This window comes from Perna viridis, chromosome 8, assembly GCF_037379345.1.
Source record: "Perna viridis isolate PV_CMFRI_1.1 ecotype Kerala chromosome 8, ASM3737934v1, whole genome shotgun sequence".
Taxonomy (NCBI): Eukaryota; Metazoa; Mollusca; class Bivalvia; order Mytilida; family Mytilidae; genus Perna; species Perna viridis.
The window spans coordinates 41,741,875-41,759,327 of record NC_142452.1 but is presented as its reverse complement, the minus strand read 5'-3'; the positions used below and the strand labels follow the sequence as shown (position 1 = coordinate 41,759,327).

The window sequence follows — 17,453 nt, the reverse complement described above, 5'->3', positions numbered from 1 at the left end:
GCTTTTAAAACTTTTATTAGAGCATCCTTACTGCACCTACTGAAAGTGAGAGTCTTGGATTAGCTTATGGAAATCATTCAGCTGCAAATTTTTATCTTCAACAATACAAGGTAATGTATTGTAAAAAGTTGTATTTTGATGCTGTCTGCATAGGTCTCACTTACCATTCCCTGGTCTATGGCCATCCCTCTATGTAGTACCAAAAACACACTGAACCTAAAGCTATGCATTGTAAGTATATAATCTTGTATGCATGTTGACCATAAGTGGATGAGTATTGTTTATTTGTGTGGGTAATTTACCTCTATGCTGTCAGCAGAGATGGTAAAAATGTTGACCTGAAGAATATCTAAACAGGAAAATTCTGTACATCTTTGATGGGAATTAGAGCACAAAACTGCCAAAATGAAGTTTGCCTGATTTCACTTGAAGAATTCTTTTAATTGGAAAATTCTGCACATCTTTGTTGGGAATGGGCAAAATGAATTTTGCATAATTTGACCTGAAATGTTTCAAAAATAAAATTGAATACTTTGCCTAATTTTTTCCCGATTTTACAGAAGAATAATTTTTGAAAAAGTTGTAAGATAGTCACTTACAATCATATAACAATTTACTTTCTTGCAGGAGTGCATTGCAGACTTGGAGGCGTCTTTGGAGAATGGGTACCCTAAGTCCTCTGCTTATAAGTTATATCTACGATGGGCGCATTGTCTGTACAAGACAGGACACTACCAGGAGGCTTTGGAAAGTATGAAATAAATTGACTCCAGTTGTCTGGGAACTGAGTGAACATCTATAGCATTTGGAATAGTATACTTTTATTTCACAAAGTGTAATTAACCCTTACCATGCGGGGATCTAATATTTACAGCCTTTGGCTACGTTATTTTCAGCTTAGGAAACCCTATTTGGCTTAAACGACCACCAAAGGGTGCAAGCTTTGGCAAAATTGCACTTCGGACCCTGTCTTACCCCTGGTGATCCCCATGTCCTGTGAAAATGACAAAAAAATCGCCAAAAATGACAATTTTCAAGCAACATACCCATTTTTCTGAAGTGTAACTTAGCGAGTCAATGTGGATGGGTGAACAAGGTGGCAACTGAGAGTATTGTCTTTAATTTTATTCATTATTGCAAATGATTAAAAAATTACTAATGTAACATGAATATGAAATGGATTGGATAATAGATTGTAATACTAGTTTTATTTTTTTAGAGCTGAACACTGCAAAAAGTACTGTGATTGGGCATAAAGAAATAGAGAAGCAGAGAAAAGGTACGGCAGTCATTTACATATGTACATGTACTGTGACAATAAAGATATTTGTGTTGAATCAATTTATGTGTATAGAGGTTTGGTCATCATGAAGTGTTCCGAACGTTAACAGATACTGTAATTGTATCAATTTTCGCAGTTGCTAAGTTTCATGAACATATTCGCTAGTGTCAATTTTTGTGGTTGCTAAAAAATTATTGGTGCTATATGGTGTTAATATCCATTTTGCGGGTACTTTTTTTCATCGCTTACTGTCTACTGTGAAAATAGCGAAAGTTGGTATGTTAACAGGTATTAATTTGGTGTTAACTAAGCATCATGCTGCACTCTGCAAAGCTCTTTTACATTTTAGATATTGTTAATTTTCCCTTATTATATCCCCTTTTTGAAAAGCAAGTGGTGTGTAGTGATCATGCTGTCTGTCTGTTCTTCTGTCCATCTGTTTGTCTGTACCTAGTTCTAAACCACAACTCTTCTAAAACTGAATTGAATTTGAAGAAACTTTCGTACATTCTTTACCGGCATGTGATGCCATTGTTCACCTCCTGTTTTATTTTTTTCATCTGAAAGACTATTGGGATTGAGGAGGTAGACCTATGGTAAGGGACTCAACTCTTACAAATCATTGAAACGTTTTTATTCAACATTTTACATCAATTTCGTGTAAGCATCAAAGTAACTTTGATTGATTTCATTCTGTTTTGAATGAAAGCTTGATAGGCTTTGGTGAAATTGAATATGATCCAAACATATCACTGATTTCAAGAGTTGTGTCCCTTACCTTAGGTCTACCTCCTTAAATTTCCTGATGCAAAACATGGACTAAGTCATTGGTCATTTAGTAAGGGGTAACCAAGTAAGCCATGTCACATCTTATATTATTATATTTTTAAAATTACAAAACCTTGATATAAAAATCCTTGCAGTTTCTGACACTGCACATGTATAGCATATTACATTGTAACAGTATTCGTTATTTATTCTTTTAGAAAAATTACTTGAAGAAATTCAAGTTTTGGACAAAGCCATACATTCTGAAAGGTAATAAGCTGTAAGACTTTGGGTAATATCAACTAGTAATAATTTTAAATGCTAGTCAAATCGATAAATATAGTAGAGACATCAAATTATGATTACTTCATATTGCTGAGATACTTTCTGGCCATCAGGTAACATTACTTATAACTTAAAATCACAGGAAGTCTTGTTTGTCACCTGACGAAAACATGACAATTTGGCTCAGCACAAACACTCAATAATTCAACTTCTTTAGAATACTGAAAGTCCTTCGCAGGCATTTAATGTAGTACCATTTTCATATTACAGTTTTTACATAAAATTCCCAATGAAATGTATAACTTTCTTTGAAAACTATAACTCCCTACGATTCAAAATATGGACAAACCACAAAAAAGTTTATGAAATCAAACAACATTTGCAGAACCAAATATAACTATTTGAAGGACTAAACCTAATTTATTGGTAGAAAAGTGATATGTAAATAACAAGAGGATGAGCTAAAACACAAATGTTAGCTTGTAAACTCTTACAGTGTTCTAGGATTCCTATTTCCCATTACCCGGGGCAAGTGAAATTTGGGTCAGGGAAAGTTAGGTACTTAGTTACACTTTCCCGTGGCAAGTTGAAAACTTCATATGCTGTAAGGATTTGTTTTGTTAGGAAAGCAGTCATTGACTGTGGGAAAGTTGATTTTATATGGATTTTTCCTGAGAAAACCTCAATTTCGGAAAAATCCTAGAACACTGTCTTACAAGCTAAGAGGTTTGAATTCCCTTCCTTTGTTCCCAAATATGGCATCAAGTCAGAAATAGCTTCCCAAACTACTTTCAGCATTGCTGGAGTAGTAACTCATGCTGATTTCCTTTTGAACTTTTTTTTTTCTTTTGATAATTTTTCTTTTTTTTTTTTAAGATAATCAGCACATGGTTACATGTTATATGCAGACATAGTAACAGCAATGTACAATATTTCTTCTGTGATATACAAAAAAATATATTCTGGTTGATTTGATATGCACTATTTCACAATACTCAAAAAGAAAAGGTTTACAATATTGCAATATATAACAACCATCATGGTAGAACTCTTTAACAATATACAGTGAAACTTCTCCAAACCGGCCACCACTAGGACAAGAAAAAATGGCCGGTTTTGTGAAAAATAGCAATGCATTCTAAGAGCTGTTTCCATTAATGTGTTCTAGAACTATGAAAACTGATTTATTCAATGGGTCATAGTTTTCCTTTCCTCGTTTGTCTACCCCAGTCTTGACTTTTTATGAGCAACTCGGCGGGTGTTTCTAGAAAAACAGAGGGCGCTTACCCTACCAGTGTACCTGGTCCATGCTCCCAGTTTTTAGTGCAGTCCGAGTTGCTCATTTGCTTTTGTTACTTTGTATGTATGATTTTAGTTACTTTATGTTCTTTGTTGTGTATGTCTGTTTTCCATGTCTGGTCTTAGTCCCTGGATTACATTCTTTTGATTACTGCTATAACCTTGGTTCCCTTGATTACTCTTTCTATAACCCTACATCTTGTCAGTTTGTTCGTTTAGACAAATTTAATGCCAATTCAAAACTTTTGTCCTTTTATTACATTTCTAAGCTTGCATCATTTGTAAATGATTTGATTTTACTAACGGTACTGCCGACAAAATAATGTTCACGGTTTTGAAAGAATGTATATTAAAGATCCAAGGGCTATTGATTGTAATTAATACTTTGTATTGTTTTTGTAAATTAACTATCAACAAAGTCTAATAATTTCACCCCTATGTTGTTTTGGCTTGGGTACAGGTGACATTAATTGACAGTTAAAAGATCATAAAGATCGTACTATTAAATGACCCCAGTTGCCTGACGTGTGTACATACCAGTTAACAGCCAACCAGTGACAAAATGTAATGTCTGGATTAAATTTATTGTCTAAACTACTGTTCCTTCAATTATCATCTGTCCACTGATGAAATGCAAACTGGTCAGTGAATGAATTATTAATTACGTAATCGTTTACAGTTTTGTTGACACATTTATTACAGGTGAACAATAACTGGGTGGCTGGAATTGAGAGGTTGTTTTTATTTGAAATATGTAACTAAAGCTGTGAAAAACTGGCCGATGTACGGTTTTAGGAGGTGGCCGGTCTATTGAAGACAAAACATGCAAGTTTTAAGGTATATCGGCCGGGACTTTTGAAAACAGCCGGTTTGAAGGGAAGACCGGTTTTCTGAGGGTCCATTTTGGAGAAGGTTCACTGTACATTCATGTGTGCACTTTAAATTATTTTTCAGTGTAACCAAGTGTGCTGACCTACGTATATAATTGAACGAAAATAAGTTTTAAACTTACTGCTAATGTTGTACCAATGGTGGCATTCCTTAATTTCTTTTTAAAGAAGTGATTGTGCTAATGAAGAGGATAAAGTTGATGAATGTTATGGTTTATTTGAGGGGAAGAACTCAGTCCTCCCACAGGCTTCCAGTGCTGTTGAAATGAAGTACACTAAAGAGAAGGGCAGATATTTGCAGGTAAATTTCATGGGTTTAACAGAATTTTTTTTTTACATACTGTAGAATGGGAAATTTTTATGGCAATTTAGTTTTCAAAGTAAGACCTACACTGCAAAAAATAGATAATTTCATTCAACTTTTGCTAATGATATTGAATTAACACTGAATAAAAGTACAGTCAAACTTCACTCGCTCGAACTCAGATGGCTCAAACACAATTCAAAGTACCAACATTTTGTCCTATATAATCAATATAAATAACCTTGAATTTCTCGAACTTCGATTTCTCGAATACTTGAACTGACTAGTCGGTCCATTCGGTAATAAATCTTAGAGAATAACCCTCACTTACTCGAACTTGTCAGCAATTTTGTCAGGTTGGGTAATAAAAGGTGTGAAAAACTGAAACCCTATCATTAATCAATGTCATTTTAGTTAATTACAGGTAAAATTTAAGTCATCACTAATTAGGTAGTTTTGATCTTTAACATAACACTGATTGAAGTTCGAGAATGTTCCAAAGTCGGTATGATAAAAGGTTGAAAGAAAATCTGATGAAAACAAACTATTGACCAAGGAACTCGAACTCGGAACGTTTTTAAAAGCGAACACAGCATTTTTAATGTTCACAAATCAACATAATCTTCCAAAAGCAAACGAAAAAGATCCACGAACTAACACAACTTCGTAGGAAGTAGGCAATTTCTGACGATAAAGTTGAACTCGGACCGGCACCAAAAAAATCCAGAAATATACGAACTTCAATTTCTCGAACTCCTGATAACTCGAACACATTTCAATGGTCCCTTGGAGTTCGAGCTACTGAGGTTTGACTGTATATGATTATGCAACCCATGAAAATTTCCCAGATTACTTTTTGTATTCTTCATGTGTAAGTCTAAGTATCAATTTAGAAATGTATAACAAACAATAGTTTTTATGAAATTCTGGGATTCAAAACCTAAATAAAAAACAAATTTTGACAAACCACTATCCCCAAAAAGGAGTCCTAGGCAATAAAGTTTTTATAATGGAATAGTTTTGTAATATTAAACAACCAGGGTTTCCGTTTCAGGCCAAAGGTCCTATACCTGCTGGAAGTACTATAATCACTGAGAAGCCTTATGCCTCTGTCCTGTTACCTGAACATTACGAGACACATTGTCACCATTGTGTGGGGAAGCTTGTGAAAATTATACCGTAAGTATAATTTTTAAGGCAGTATTGTAAAGATATCGTTATACTGCCAATTAATGAGTGGATTACCTTGCCTGTCCGTCATTCCATCCATTCATCCATCCAAATTTTCATTGCAGTCTTCTTGACTTCCAATGGATGGATTTATTTGAAATTTGGTATGTGGCTTTATTTAGATGGGGCATGTGTTGTAAGTGTGCAACTTCATATTGTTCTTTTAACATATCAGATTTTGTCCCTCACTGCAATGCAAAAGAGGAATTTATTCTAGGCCCCAGAAATTTTGGTAGTTTTGTCAGTCTTTGGAAAATAAGTTCTTGATCATCTCTGTCATTGTCTTCAATGCAGGTTATATGCATTATATCACTTAATGTGAAAAAAAAGTATCAGTTCACACAGTCAGAAGCTTGTTTCCCAGTGCATTTACTTATAAACTTTGAAAAGGAGTTTTTTCCATGTTTACAGACATTTTTTACTTGACCAAGATCATATTGATGAAGCTTTGAAGTAAACAATCTGTTGTTACATTTGAAAATGAAGAATTAATCAAATTTATTGGACAATTTGAACATTTTCTGCAGTTGGAACATAAACTGCCAAACAAAGGAGAATTGCAAAAGTTTAAAATCCATTTTTTTCGTTAAACAGAGTTAATTTTCCTCTACACTGCATTGACCATAGGATTTTGTATGCACATTTACTGCGAGCCTCTTCTAAACATGACGTTACGGCAGTTTTAATTTAATATCTGATACAATTTGCAACACAAATCTATGTGAACTTCTTTCTGTGACAGAATCATGTACTGTGAAAGTACTATTTTAGTGGGGTACCAATTTTTGTGGTTTTCATGGGTAGGCCAAGCCACAAAATTCAGTTTCCAATGAAAAGGAGAATCCCATTGACGTGTATACTAAAAACCTCAAAACCATGAATTCGACAATCCACAAAATTGTGTTTCTTCCCTAATCCACCAAAATTTCTATCCATGAATTAAACTTCTTTCACAGTAATTCGATACATGACCTTGAACTAGATATCAACCCTCAAAATGGTTACTATCACTTACTGTCACTTAACATGGCTATGTGATAAAATCATTTTGTCAGGTTGATTAATTACAATAGCAACCTGGTGCACAGTCGATAAATGTGTGATATTTGAAATTCCAGATGCAGAAGATGTACTATGGTCCTGTACTGTAGCGAGACATGTCGGGAAGATTCTTGGTCCATATACCACATGGTGGAGTGTCAGTTCTTAGATATATGTCATTCTGTAAGCTATAGAAAAATGTATTGGAATTTTTCAAAAAATTAATCTCACAGATTTATTTTCAGCTTCAATATATTGCAAAAGAGAGAGCATATTAAGATAACATATGAATGCAACTAGACCCTGGTCTTTACATTAACTTTATTGAGATCTTTGTTTCAAAAAGTTTTTTAACCAATACTTCAATAAATTTCCTGACTTTTCTTTTAAATGTTTCAAAGGATAAATAATAGATAATGTACTTTTGACTACAGTTAATGCATCAGATAATTGATTATGTACTTTTGACTACAGTTAATGCATCAGATAATTGATTATGTACTTTAGATAACATCAAATAATCAATTAAATTCTGTTTGCTAAACACATTTTCTATTTATAATCAATTTAGACTTACACTGTATTTTTTTTTCAGATAGGAATTGCTCATCTTAGTTTAAGGATTGTGTTGACTGCTGGTCTTCAGTTTCTCTTAGGTAAAGTAAATTTAGATTTGTTTGTTTGTTTGTTGGGGTTTAACGTCCAAGCAGCAATATTTCAGCTATATTCAGACGATAAATTTTGAATTCTCAACCTCCTTCTGGTATGATTTAAATGAGAATGTAGGTGAAATTTAGAGTTTTTCAGCATGTCATGCAAGACTTGATTAATTTTTCCACTAGTTAATATGTTTTAACATGGTTGTCATTTATTAATTGTTCTCATTTATATAGGCCTTCTTTGAGCCCAACCTGCATCTTTCCACTGATATAGGTGTAGTGAGCAAAAACTTCAAATACAATATTTCTGTAATATTGTATAATTACTTCCCAGGTTAGAGTGTGATTCAGTGGTTTATCTACCAGAGAAAACTAAGATTTCCTGAAGTCTTACCAGAGAGTGACTTTACTTTTTGAAAAGATAGAAACTGTTGAGTCACGCTTTTAACAAGGGTAACCAGTAAGTGGTATATATAACAAAATATGGCAATGGATTCCGAGTTAAATATTTTAATGATCTCGTTAACGATTAATTTACAAGACACAAAAAATTTAAAAGTTCAAAATGGTTGACTGCATTTCAATGTTCAGCTATGGTTTCTGTGATCAAAATTCATGAGGCACTGGATGGATTTTTATACAAGCAGTTGACCTTACCCTGAAACTATGATAAACAGCTGACCAAACACTTTGGCAGATGTTGTGCCAACATTTTGTTTTATCAGGTTGACGAAATTTGTATCCAAATATATAATACATGTCATTCTATTTGACCTTTCAGATTTCCGTTCTAAACTGACCACCGAGTTTTACCAGAATGCTGACAGAATCGGAGGAATCGGTACAGATGGTACTTACGACAGGACCTACCTCTCAGTGTATGATCTGATGACACACTCAGAAGATATAGAAACAGAAGACTCTTTCCAATACACTTTGGTAAATATCTTTTGATAGCAGCAAAAAATACATATCAATATGAAATAATGAGTTGAAATGTGCCCTTATATGTTGTTGCTTGAATTATTTTTCCCCTACTTATGGGGAACAAATCGTTTGTCTGTCAATTTATCCATTTACTCATTGTTCCATAATTCAAAGCATACTGATTTTTATACCCAGCAACATAAAGTGGTGAAGTATTACATGATACATAATACCCTCCTAAAGTTTCATGTTCATCTGTCTGTTAGGATTTTGATTTAAAAAAGGGGGGACTGGGCATGCTATGTGCTTTGGTAAAGCAGGGTATATAAAAGTAACTGCTACATTAAAAGCTTTTATATAGAAACATGAAAGGATTCATTTTGCTTTATGGGTACAGAAATCTCATTGGTATATTTTGCAGACTGCTGTTTTGCTCCTTACAGTATTAAAACAGTCTGGATGGTTAGACCTAAAACCAATTCCCAAAGATCCAAGTACTATGGAAAACAAAGATCCAAATATTCTACAGTTCACACAGACAGACCTTTATATTGGTAGCCTTCTTCTGCGACACATTGAACAATTGGTTTGTAATGCCCATGCAATAACTGAGCTCCTTGTGACTGAGACATCCAATAGTTCATTGGTAGATAGTAAAAGTCAGGAGAGGATTGCTACTGCTATTTATCCAACAACCAGTCTTCTAAACCATTCCTGTGATCCATCCATTATTCCAGGGTATGCCATTTCATATCTGATTGCCATTAGCAATATACAATGTATTTTCTGCTATTTAAGTAAATGTACAGAGATCTGAAATATGTCACCGATGTTTTAATGGTACTGGTGTTATTAAGTAGCAGTCTTTATAAAATCGGAGGAGTTGATTCATGCATGTCAAAAACTCACAGAATTTACTTACGTTTCTTGTTCAAAATCCTTTATAGACCACAGAACCTGTCCAAGTTTGTCACTTGGTTGTTGCACTTTGGATAAAAATTAAAGAGTTATCTTTCTTGATTTGCATTGATTTGGTTGATTTTAATGGGAGATAAATGTTTGGTTTTTCTCTAAAATGCAGGTCTGTACACAGAAAGAACTATCCTTGCATAAAAATTAAACATATATTGACCAAAAGTATCATTTGTAAGGTGGGTTTTCTACACCATGAATCACCACTGCCATTGGCTGTGCCTGAATTTTATATGGACTGGTATTTAAAATTTGTTGCCTTGAAATCATACAATTTTCTAAGAAGGCATGATCAAACATATCAGCATTTGTAATTGTTTGCATCTGCAATTTTTTTTAAGTATCAGTCTTTATAAAAATCAGACAGAAGGTGATTCATGAATGCCAAAAACCCACTAAATTCTGTTTTATTTCTTCTTCAGAAACAATTACTAATCACATGATCAGTCTTATTTTTTCATTTGGTTGTTGCACTTTTGAGATATAAATTACATAGATTGTACATGAAATTGGCACTTTGCAAGAGTTATAGTTCTTGATTTGGTTTCATTTGGTTGATTTTAGTGGGAAATGAATGTATGATTTTCTAAAAAGTGCAGATCTGAATGCAGAAATGTTTTTTGTTATGTGAAACTATAGCATATGTAGACCATCGTTTGTTCTGTGGGGTTTTCTTCATCATGAATCACTTTACTATTGGCAGTGTGTGAATTTTATGTTGAATGGTACTTAAATACTCTATATTTGCATCTTATTGAAACCACAAATTTTGTTAGATAATCTCAATATACACATTTTTACCATATTCCATTCATTTTTTTATACATGTAGGTCTAAATTGACTGCCAGTATCATTATTCTTTGATTTTCAGATTTGATAAAGATCTTCTACTAGTCAGAGTGATAAAGGATGTTCATGCTGGAGAAGAAATCTTCAACTGCTATGGTAATGACCTTAAAATTTCCCCCTTTTAGCCCTTTATACAGAAAACCTCCAAAAACTATAGAGCCATCCACAATATCCCTGGGAACAATGTGTTAAAACTTCAGAAAGATCAGATAAGTTTTACTCAAGTGATCTTAAATAAACAAAATTTAACAAATGCCAACGAGGACGAAAACAGGGTGATACCATTACACAACCGAAAAAATGTTTTGTGGTCATAGAAAAAGAACCCCAGTAGTTATAACAGAAGGGCAACAACTCAGTCTGATTTAGCAGAGCCACATATCCATGAAATAACAAGGTTTGTAAATTCTAGAATTATTGCAAAAATTATTATTGAAAAATTCAACCGCAAATTTTTTTTTTTCAGAGTCCATAAAATGAGTATTCTATGACAAAAATCTGCAATTTCAAATGCAATCAATGGTTATCTTAATTAACAGTACATGTCCTTAAGGAGGTAGACCTAGGGTAAGGGACATAACTCTTGAAATCAGTGATATGTTTGCAACATATTCAATCTCACCAAAGCGTATCATGCTTTCATTTGAAATAGAATGAAATCAATCAAAGTTACTTTGATGCTTAGATGAGAATGATATAAAATGCTTTACACGAACATTCCAATGATTTGTAAGAGTCATGTCCCTTACCCTATATCTACCTCCTTAAATTAGATCTGAATTTCTGTAGGTCCTCATCACAAGAGGATGATTAAACAGGAAAGACAGCAGGCTCTGAGGTCTCAATACTTCTTTACATGTCAGTGTACACCATGTCAGACAATGGAAGATCAGGATATATTCATGGTAAGTGCAGTCGAACTTGTCTTAAATGATTCCAAGGGAGGGCAAAATCATGGTCACAATAGACAGGTGGTTTTTGTACCCCACCACACGAAGTGGCCAGGTATTATGTGATACCCTTTGAAAAGCTGTGTGCCTGTTAATCCATCCAACTGTCTGTCCCTTGGTGGTTTCCAGATGGTGACTTGAGTATGGATCAATGATACTTTTAAAACTTCGCACAGTTGTTAAGAACCATAAAATACAGTTTATGAATAATTTCAGTAATATGTAAAATGTAGTTTCGAGTTTTTTTTTCACCATTTCATGGCAGGTTATCACTTAATGTTCCATTAATGCCCTGTCTTTTTTTCAGAGTTATTGCTGTCCATACTGTAGAGGTCCTTTACAACAGTTAGATAACCAGTGTACCTGTACTTCCTGTAATTTTTCTGAGAGGTTGGACAAGTTTACGAAAGAAGAGGAGCTGTCACAAGACTTGTTTGTCGAGGGACTGAAATGTTTACAGATACAAAATGTGAAAGGTTAGAAGAAGAGCTATTTTTATAACTTTATTGTACCAAATTGAGATTGAAATCAAATTTCAGATTTAGATCAAAATTGGCAAAAAAACAAATGCACTGTGAAAGTAAATACTAAGAATTTTGATGATCAGAATGATCCATCCTAGGTAGACCTAGGGTAAGGGACATAACTCTTAAAATCAGTGATACGTTTGTATTATATTCAATTTCTTCAAAGCCTATCAAGCTTTCATTTGAAACAGAATGAAATCACTCCAAGTTACATAGATGCTTACATGATATCACGATATCTATGTAAAATGGTTTATACAAATGTACAAATGATTTGTAAGAGTTATGCCCCTTGCTTTAGATCTACCTGATCTGTTATGCACTAAAGTTAATGAAGGGTAGAATTTAAGATTGAAACCTCTGAGGGAAGGTTAGGTATGTAAAAATGAAGTCAAAATCATCTTTAGTTACCAGGATAGTTGACTATTGGTTAATCTTAATAGGACAAGTATTTTTTTATGACACCTCCTCTCATTAGAGTGGGTCTTTATTGCAATCACTTTGTCTATCAGTTTGTCTGTCATTCCATCCATCCCATACACTTTTCTGTAAAAAATTTTTAACTTCTATTGGAAGGAATGTTATGATATTTTGTGTATTGCTTTCGCATGACAACTTGTACAGTGTCTCCCCTTTCCAGGTTCCTCAATTTTCTGCTTTCCGTTTACCTTACAGTTTTTAGTTTATACATAAATGAAAATTTTTTAGGCTTTTATTGGTGGGAATACTTAGATATTGGTATGTTCCTTTGTTGTGATGAATTGTTGTTTTTGTAAGTCCCCTAATGGACAATACATTCAGTCTAATTAAAATTAGACCTTCATTTTTTTTATTTTTGATCGGAGGGGCTAATTTTAATTAGACTGACAATACATTGGTAAAGCAGTAAAACCCCTCTACTATCATTGGCTGCATAATTGTTCCCTTTCTGTCATACACAGTTTCGCGACAGGTTCCAATGTAACTACTTGTCACAGCCACTTGTTTTAATTTTACACAATTTTTTGTGTCATTTGATGGGATTTGATATCAGTTTTTTGGCATGACTTCAGTTATATACAGTTTCTCCCTCAGTAATCAGTGGTTTAAATTATTTCTTCTTTTGAGATGGTTAAATTCAAATTTTCAATATGTGCGCTTTAGCAAGCTTGATAAAATCTTAATTTTACCATAGAGAGTGGAGAAATATATTAAATCAAGAATAGGCTGAAAGAGAATTGGTTTCTCCTATGAAATCTGTAGAAAACTTACAACTGTGAAATGACTGGAAACTCTTGCAGAAATTAAATCACCGCCCGGTGGTTAAAAAGGCATGTGTATTTGTAGTCACCAGCTTAGAGTTAGAGAAATTTTAATCTTATACTAAAGGTATGGTGCAGTGGTATAACTGCTACGCATTAGTTCACTTGTTGAACAATAAAAAAAATGGACTTCCATTTAACTTATGTTTGTTGTTAAGAAGCAGTCTTTATAATAATCAGACAGGAGGTGATTCATGCATGTCAAAAACCCACTAACTCGCTTTTATTTCTTGTTCAGAAATAATTACTGATCTTATAACCAGTCTCAGTTTTTCATTTGGTTGTTGTGCTTTTGAGAAAAAAAATATGAAGATTGTACACAAAATTGGCACTCTGTAAGAGTTATTGTTCTTGATTTGGATGATTTTAGTGGGAGATAAATGTATGATTTTCTCAAAAGTACAGATGTGAATATAGAAATGACAATTGTTACTCAAAATATAGCATATGTAGATTGAAAAATCATTGTTTGTTTCATGAGTTTTTTTATGCCATGAATAACTCTGATATGGGCATTGTCTGAATTTTACATGGAGTGGTACTTAATAATTATGTATTATATTTCTATTTCAGGTGCCATACAGAAATTTTCAAAATGTCTACAGCATCAGTCTGAGTTCTTCTATAAACACCATAAAAGCTTAGCTGAAACTCAAGACTGTTTGGCAAGGTGTTATGCAATATTTGGTGAGTACTATAAAATGGGCTAGGAGTTATTCTATTTCTGAGGAGTAGTATAAAACTGACTATGAGTTATGCAATATCTGATGAGTCACTGTACTATAAAACTGGCTATGTGTCACGCTATTTCTGACAAGTACTATATAACTGGCTATGAGTTATGCAGTATCTGATGAGTCACTGTACTACAAAACTGGCTAGGTATTATCCTATTTCTGACAAGTACTAAAACTGGATATGAATTATGCAATATCTGATGAGTACACTGTACTATAGAATTTGCTAGGTGTCACGCTATTTCTGACAAGTACTATATAACTGGCTATGAGTAATGCAGTATCTGATGAGTCACTGTACTATAAAACTGGCTAGGTATTATCCTATTTCTGACAAGTACTAAAACTGAATATGAATTATGCAATATCTGATGAGTACACCGTTCTATAGAACTGGCTAGGTGTCATGCTATTTCTGACAAGTACTACATAACTGGCTATGAGTTATGCAGTATCTGATGAGTTACTGTACTATAGAACTGGCTAGGTGTCACTCTATTTCTGACAAGTACTATATAACTGGCTATGAGTTATGCAGTATCTGATGAGTCACTATACTATAAAACTGGCTAGATATTATCCTATTTCTGACAAGTACTAAAACTGGGTATGAGTTATGCAGTATCTGATGAGTTACTGTACTATTAAACTGGCTAGGTATTATCCTATTTCTGACAAGTATTAAAACTGGCTATGAGTTTTGCAGTATCTGATGAGTACACTGGACTATGAAACTGGTTGGGTATTATCCTTTTTCTGACAAGTACTATATAACTGGCTATGCCTTATGCAGTATCTGATGAGTACACAGTACTATAAAGCTGGCTAGAGTTTATGTTTCTGTGGTGAGTATTATAATATATTGCTCTAGATTGTCATAGATGATTGATTATAAACCATGTTTATAGAATGGTGACATGGTGAATCTCTCAGATTCAAGTTCTCTTGCTTCTATTACAGAGCAGTATGACAAAGCAGTACCTTATCTTAGAGACAGTGTATGCACTCTTGGAAAGCTATATGGCGATACTAGTATTGAGTATGCAAATGAGCTACACAAATTTGCTGGAGTTCTGTACCATGCGGGTGAGGTACAAGAAGGGGTAAAGGTCATTGATGAGGCAATAAAAATATTTACCATTCACCTTGGTGAAAAGTATGAGCTGGTTCAAGAACTTACTGAAATGAAGATATGTTTAGTTGGCAAAATAGAATTAAAATAAAAATGATTTGTGTATTGGTGTTTTGTTTTCATTTTGTGTCTTTGTGTTGTGATGCTTGACCTACCTGATTTTCAGGAATGAGAGAGGAGTCTTTTTCTGGATCAGTTCATTATTGCGAGTAATATACTGTGAAAGTACTTTTATTTGTGGGTACTAATTATCGTGGATTAGGGAAGAAACACAAAGTTGTGGGTTCTTGAAGGTTTTCAGTATATACATGAATGGAAATCTTCTTTGCATTGGTAACCAAATTTCGTGGTTTGGCCTACCCATGAAAAGTACGAAAATTGGTACTCCACGAACAATAGCACTTTCACAGTAGTTAACTTCAGGGGATAGAGATGGTTTTCTTGTGATTGATTGATTGATTGAATGACAATTTTCTGATGGATTCCTTCGACATTCTGCACAATGACAAGGAGATTGAAACTTACTGTCAGACACAGATTTAGATATCTGTTAAATAATGCAAAGTTGAAATCTCCTGGTCAATTTTTCAGTTATCTACCTAAGACATTTCACCAGATAATCATTTAACTAGGCCTTATTCCATGAAGTTGACTATTTAACTTGCTGTAAACCCTCTTCTTGTCAAAAGTTAGATGGGAAATATTTTTGGCTTAGGGATTGTTTATTTTATTGTTCTAGACCATTATTATTAGAACGTGTAGTCTTTTGAATTTTCAAGGTCATTGTGGGAGACAAATTTTGAGCTTGAAATTTTGTCACATTGAAGGAAATCTACATAATACAGTGACATTGATATGGTAACTTTTAATTACCATATCAATGTCACTGTATTATGTAGATTAATTAACTACAAAAGATGGTTCATGCAGAAGTTACCATATACCTGTTAACCCTCCCACATTAGGGGGAGACTCCATAAAATCAATGAAAAATTTAGAATCTCCAACATGTAAATTTTTTTTTCTGTCAAAAATTTGTTTTTACATTAAAATCGCCCACATGTGAAAGTGTAAATGGCGGAGAATCTCTCTTATGAACTACCCCAAAGGTTTACATCTATGGGTTATGCATGTTTTTTTTTTAAAAAAGTCTTCCTCAGATCTAGAGGCAAAGCTAGGATAAACTAAATTTTCACAAAGTAGCATGACCGGAAACTGGTATAAGGAAATATTCATTTGAATTTTTTTTTCAAGAGTATAGATGTTAGTATTTGCAACCTGGGAAAAAGCATATGCAGCATGCTGTCTAATGGATCTCTTCATCACCTCCCAGCCTAATAAAAATCCACCTTCGATACTCGTTTACTTGTAAATAAGTTAGCAGCCCGTACTCCACTTAACAAACAGGCGTCTTGGTGGTTTCAGTGTGGCCGTGCTTGCAGTTGCCTCGAGTGTGGATGATCATGAGTTCGATCACCGGCCGAGTCACAGTAAAGACTTCAAAATTTGTAGCCACTGCTTTCCCGCCTTACACGCAGTATTTAAAGTGATAGAGTGATGACTGGTTGGCTCGGAGTCCGAATGTGTCAGAGCTGGGTGATATGCATACGACTGCCTGATGGCGGTAGCTTCTGTGTGCTAGCACAATATTAATCTGACTCAGCTTATCGGACTAGTACAAAGCAGAGTACGTTCGATTATACAATCATCATCGTCATGAAATGTATGAAATATTCTGTCATAGGACGTTAAACCATAATCAATCAACCAACGAAGCTACTGAAATATGGATTATGTGCACTGGTAGGGTAGGTAAGGAAACACTGACGTTAGTAAATAAAGTCCCTGGGTAGGTGCTCTGATTTTGGTCATAAAACATTATTCAGTGTTAATCATCAAATACAAATTTCTTCATGCAGTTATTCTCGATGGTAAAAGAAATGTTTGGATCGAGTAGGTTTTACTGTAAACTATACATGTATTGCATAAAACATTTTGAAGATAACACGGTAGATCTTGCAATATGTGAAGAGGATAGTTACGAACATTTAAAAGATAACAATAAAGCCATGGATCTATCCATTGAAAGTTCAAACAATCATTTCGATTAGTCATTAGTGGATACAGGAGGAGGAGACATTTCTTTTAGAAAATGTTAATTTTATGCGAAATTTAAACAATGTGTGCAAATGATAGCCAGGACCCCAATTTTATGCGAAATTTAAACAATGTGTGCAAATGATAGCCAGGACCCCCCTTTTTTTTTAATTATTTAAAAAAAAAATTCCTGGCTCCGCAC

General features: G+C 34.0%; 1 protein-coding gene across 1 annotated transcript; it reads left to right on the top strand.

Moving 5' to 3' along the window:
* Positions 1 to 20: 20 nt before the first annotated feature.
* Positions 21 to 15,257, top strand: LOC148610555 (protein-lysine N-methyltransferase SMYD4-like; the record flags this gene model as incomplete). Its single annotated transcript, XM_088595681.1, is given in 15 exon segments — positions 21 to 110; positions 628 to 751; positions 1,220 to 1,279; positions 2,269 to 2,320; positions 4,693 to 4,825; positions 5,883 to 6,007; positions 7,177 to 7,282; positions 7,695 to 7,755; positions 8,540 to 8,697; positions 9,107 to 9,423; positions 10,530 to 10,603; positions 11,297 to 11,412; positions 11,765 to 11,933; positions 13,859 to 13,972; positions 14,983 to 15,257. Coding segments are annotated over 15 exon segments (1,962 nt in total), but the record flags the coding sequence as incomplete, so codon positions are not given.
* Between the last annotated feature and the right edge of the window lie 2,196 nt (positions 15,258 to 17,453).